The 4874-nt window shown below is 54.9% G+C and overlaps 1 protein-coding gene across 1 annotated transcript; it reads right to left on the minus strand.

The window, feature by feature from the left end:
* Positions 1-1637: 1637 nt before the first annotated feature.
* NPM3 (nucleophosmin/nucleoplasmin 3) lies at positions 1638-3887 on the minus strand. The gene is made up of 6 exons (XM_008144407.3): positions 3763-3887; positions 3384-3469; positions 3010-3129; positions 2820-2913; positions 2076-2200; positions 1638-1983 (listed from the first exon to the last, which is right to left on the minus strand). The coding sequence occupies exons 1-5, from the start codon at positions 3866-3868 to the stop codon at positions 2085-2087; spliced, it is 522 nt and encodes a 173-aa protein (XP_008142629.1). The 5' UTR covers positions 3869-3887; the 3' UTR covers positions 1638-1983; positions 2076-2084.
* Between the last annotated feature and the right edge of the window lie 987 nt (positions 3888-4874).

A 4874-nucleotide genomic window follows, 5' to 3' on the forward strand; every position in this document is an offset into this window, starting at 1 on the left:
CAAGACAAAAGTCAAGGCATACAATGAGCCATCAGCGGCGTCGCTGGAGGTAAATATTTGAGCTGAGCCATGCGCAGGGGGTAGCTGGGTCGGCCTTCCCCCCTACCAAGCCCTGAGAGATTACTTTTCCCAGCATCCAGCGGGTCTCCCGCGCCTCCAACCGTGCACGTGCCTAGGACTTTGGAGGCTACAAGTGAGAGGAGGTAGGGAAGAGCTCTAACAGGAGCCCTTCCAGTGAATGATGAACAAGCGAATTAATTCAGTTTTAACAACTTTTCCCCTCGCCTTCTGCCCAAACTTCGGGTGGCCCAGACCACTTGCAGGGCACGTGGGCCCCAGCACGCCTCAAGCCCCTAAAGAGGCGACGTGGGGTAGCTACACGGCCACCGGTGGTTTCACCCTCGCCCACCAGAGGGCGCCAGCTTCTTCCTCCCCATCCCTCTACTCCCTGCTGTGGGAAGAAGGTGACTGCTTTCAAGCCTGGCTGCCCCATTCCACCCTGGTTCCTGGTAGAAGCACTTCAGCAAAGTCCTCTTGGCGAGGATAAAGGGGCCTGCGACCCTGACCACTACAAAACAGAGGGATCATCTTCTGTGATCTTCAACTTGAGGAAAAGGGAGGTTAAAAACTGGGCCTCTAGGCTCCTCACCACAGAGGAGGGAACCTCTTCTAGGGATGTGGTCAAGATGGGAGTGCTTTCCAGAGACATTCTCTCCAAAGCTGACCCCAGCTGGCGCAATACTAGCCCCTTCAGGTTATCTAGGGACCCCTCCTACTTGCTCACTCATCTGTGGGAGGCAGAGGGCCTGGCCCCACCAGGCACTGTTCTCTGTCCATCCTCAGCATGTCTGGCCCCAGGCTATCTCAGGAGGTAACCTTTTATTTGTTTGTTTGTTGGCATTGAGACACCCCCACCCCATCAACACAGCTGCTGAACTGCTGACCCCAGAGTTGGTCACATATACAACACATCACATCAAGTCGATCCCTTTCTCTTCAGGGCACAGCAGCAGCCAAGCCCCAGAACCAACTGATTCCAGGCACCAGAGCCCCTAGACCAGGCAGAGTGTGTGTGTGCGCGCACAGAAACCCCTTAACCTAGGAGGCTGAATCCCAGGGGCTCCTCTCTGCCCCCATATGCCAGGCCACCAGGATTCTGGTTTCCCTGTCACCCAATCTGGCCAACCCCCTCCATCTGGTCCCTGGAATCAGGTTTCTAAGGGCCCAGATCAGCTCGGAGACAGTCTGCAAGGCTGAAAGGAGGAGCAAAGACTGGCCTCCTCCCTACCCTGAGCCCCCTCATGGGGCTAGAGATGCACATTCCTCGGGCTGCTTAAACCCCCTTATCTGCCCCCCTGCCCATCAGCCTGAGTGCTGACAGAGGCCCAGACCCCTTGTTTGGATGCTGATAACCTCCTGGGATGGCCCTCCCCCACCTGTAGGAACTGAAATGGGTTTGGTGTTGGGAGGTCCTCTTCTAGCTGGGCAGTTTGGGCCTAGGCCTGGCCTAGGGATAACAGGATCCCACATTTCTTCACCCTCCCCCAGGCCTGGGGCCACCCTCGGTGCTGCCACAGTGCCACCTGGTGGTCCCTAGGGGAATGTCAGCCCAGCAGGGAGAGAAGCCACACAATGAGTTGCAAAAAAACTCTACACCACTTTATTTTCATCCTTTATCCAAAAATGTAAAAAGTGTTTAAAATATGTAGTCCTGAGCTTCAAATGCTGACCTCCAACCTCAAAGGGAAAGAGGGAGAGAGGGTCAGGACAGTTCAGAGTTCCACGCCTGAAGAAAAGGGAAGCCCCAGGCATGGTATAGAATTAGAACAACATCAGGACCCTATAAAGAATGGGACCCCCTTTCTCCTAGCACCAGCCCAAGACCCAAAGCCCCACCCCCCTCTTCAGTGAAGAAGACATTTAAAATTCTTGATCCTTGTACAGCAACGTGGTGCATGGCATGTATGCAGGCAGCTAGCTGACCTGAGGAGAGCAAAGAAGGGATCAGCATCTAGGCCCTCATCTGCTCCTCCTGCCCTCCCAGACCCTGCTGGGCACCCTGCCCTCCCACTCACCAAGGGGGGTCAGGGCCTGCCCCTCTGTTTCTTGGCAGGCAGAATGGGGCACAATTCATCTTCCTCATTCTCCTCACTCCCCTCTTCTTCGCTCTCTTCTTCCTCAGAAACACTGCTTACAGAAACTGGTGTACACACAAGTTGTAAAAGGAAGGGAGATGGTTAAAGCCAGGTCTCCTTCATATTATGTTATTCATTCATGCACCGGGGTGCTAGGCAGGGCCCTGAACTCCCAGCGCTTATAGTCTAGATGGGAACAACCACCCTAGCCAGTTTGGCTCAGTGAACAGAGCGTCCACCTGCAGACTGAAGGGTCCCGGGTTCAATTCCAGTCAAGGGCACATGCCCGGGGTTGTGGGCTCGATCCCCAGTGTGGGGCATGGAGGAGGGAGCTGATCAATGATTCTCTCATCATTGATGTTTCTACCTCTCTCTCCTTCTCTGAATAAAAAATATATACTTAAGAAAATTAAAAAAAGATGGGAAAAACCTCAGATACTAAACTGGGTGACAAAGAGCCAAAGGGTTCCACATCGCTGGAGCTGGAGAAGCTGAGACAGGTTCCATGAAGGCGGTAGGCATGAGTAGGACAGAAAGGGAAGGACACATCATGCAGAACCTGTGCGGCAGCTACACTGGGAGATAAGGCTGGGAGGGGGCAAGAGTGTGGAGTCAGGAGGAGCCGAAATGGGGAGGAGGAGACCTGATGGAGAGTCCACTGAAGGCAAAGGAGAGGACCCTCACCAATCTGGTGCCGCCCAGTGATCCGCACAGGACCAGAACCTGACTTCAGGCGGAAGGTTACAGGAGGTTGAAGCTGGAAGTCATCCAAACTGAGCTAGGAGAAAGACAAGGATGAAGGTGTAGCCCAATCCTTCCCTCCTCTCCCCTATCCCCCTCCCCTCCCCTCCCCAGGTATGGCCAGGGAACTCACCATGGGTTGGCAGGACAACCTGAGGTTGGCCACGGGGACTGCAATCTCCTGGTGGTCATGATTACGGGCCACAACTTCTACCACATTACACTCATCTTTGGCCCCCTCGGTGAGGCAGAGCTGGGAAGGGTACACAAGACTTTGGGGTCTCCCTAAGCAGGTGTTGACAACACAGTGGAGGCATCTATCCTAGAATTTGCTCAACCTCAGAGGTCTCTCTGAATTACCTGGCCAAGGGAGCAGGCCATTGGGGGGTTGGGCAGAGGAGGCGACTCCCACTAAAGAAAAGGTTGGGGGCGGGCTACGGGCAGAGGCCCACCAGTGGCCTGCTCAGGTCAAGCTATTCACCACCACCCCCCTTCCCCACCCCTCACCATGGTCAAAGCCAGCACATGCTCTGCATCATCCTCTTCCTCTACCTTGAAGGTGAAAGAGCGGGTGTGGCCGGAGAGCTCACAGCCTGGAAGAGATAATGGTGTGAGTGTGCATGATTGTGGGGGAAGGGGGAACGCTTCCCCAAACTCTGTCACGTGTGGCCATGGACTGATCGACCACCATTTACACGCTCACTTCTCCGGAACACTTGGGCGCTCAGCCCTGAGCCCGCCCCACACATCTGGGCAGGGGTCTGGCCCCCACTTCCACTCCAGCAGCCGCGTGCGAGCCCCCTCCGCCCCCACCCATGCCGTGCACCCCTCTGCATTCCTTCCTCACCCCGCCCCAGGACGACCCTCACCCCTCCTTCCTCAATACCGAAGAAAAAACTGTCCATAGTGACCGGAGCTGGGGCCCGCAGCCCCCCGAGACCCCCGGCCCGGGCTCGGCTCTCCGGACCCCAAAACGCTAACGCGGCGGCCATGCTGCGAGGGCGCCCGGGAACCCCGCCCCCGACACGTACTGGGGAACCCAGCGGCGCCGCCCCGCCTACCAAAGGGGACGCTCGCCTATGAGAGGGAACCGGAAGCGATGGGCCAGGCTTCCCCGCCCAGCGAGCTCAGACAAGGGGGCCGAGGCTGCCAGGAGGAAGCCGCATTACGGAAGCGTGGATTTGGGATTAATGTTCCCGTTCGCCCTCATTACAACCACCATGGCTTTCTGCGGCAGCTCCTACCTCCACGTTCTCCATCTCTCCCAACCCGGGGTAAACTTTCCTCAAAGGGAAACTAGATATAAAAATGGAAACCTTTCCAAATCCCCCAGCAAAGGTGTTTCAGGGCATTTTTCTTATAAAAAGCAAAGGAAATGCGCTCATATTGTATTTGCTCCAAGTGAGTCGGGTAGCCTTAAGTGACATTTTAACTCCAGGTATCTTGTACCGAAATCATCCTCTCCTAGATTCGCTTCCAGCTCCAACGACCTTGCAGCTTACTATCCAGATGGCTTATCTTCATTGAGCTTCAGATGCTGGCGCTTGCTGGCAAGACCAACTCCTGCTCCTGGCAGACCCAATCTTTCGAGCTCCTCCCAAATCATTCCAGAACATCCTTCCACCTTAGACTCCTCTGTCTCGTATTTTGGGCTACTCTCCCATCTTTCACCGTTTAATCAAGAACCACACAAAGCATGTTCCTTATCCTGTTGGATGGCAGGAACTCAAACGACTTGCTCCCAAGTTATTTACACCCAAGTTAAAACTGGCAAAAGGGTGGCTAGGCCAAGAACCAGTCTACTTTTCTTATTTTTTGCCTTGCCTTGGGAAAACCGGAAAGGAGGCCTTTTATTGGAGATGGGAGGAGGAGAGGACTGCCTTCAAGAGCTATGAAGAGGGAGGAGGAATACTTGCTTGCAGGTGAGGCATGAAGGGCAGGAGAAAAGGTAGGAGGCAGAAACAGAAATTAGGTTTACACAGTACACCACCATACACA

This window comes from Eptesicus fuscus, chromosome 17 (genome assembly GCF_027574615.1).
Source record: "Eptesicus fuscus isolate TK198812 chromosome 17, DD_ASM_mEF_20220401, whole genome shotgun sequence".
Taxonomy (NCBI): domain Eukaryota; kingdom Metazoa; phylum Chordata; class Mammalia; order Chiroptera; family Vespertilionidae; genus Eptesicus; species Eptesicus fuscus.

What these genes read in the sequence shown, in the direction of transcription:
- NPM3 (XM_008144407.3), bottom strand. Translation starts at nt 3,868, where the DNA reads ATGGCCGCCGCGTTAGCGTTTTGGGGTCCGGAGAGCCGAGCCCGGGCC. An exon ending in ATGTGCTGGCTTTGACCATG is followed by an intron (nt 3,130 to 3,383) that starts GTGAGGGGTGGG and finishes TACCCTTCCCAG; the next exon opens with CTCTGCCTCACCGAGGGGGC. An exon ending in GGTTGTCCTGCCAACCCATG is followed by an intron (nt 2,914 to 3,009) that starts GTGAGTTCCCTG and finishes TCTTTCTCCTAG; the next exon opens with CTCAGTTTGGATGACTTCCA.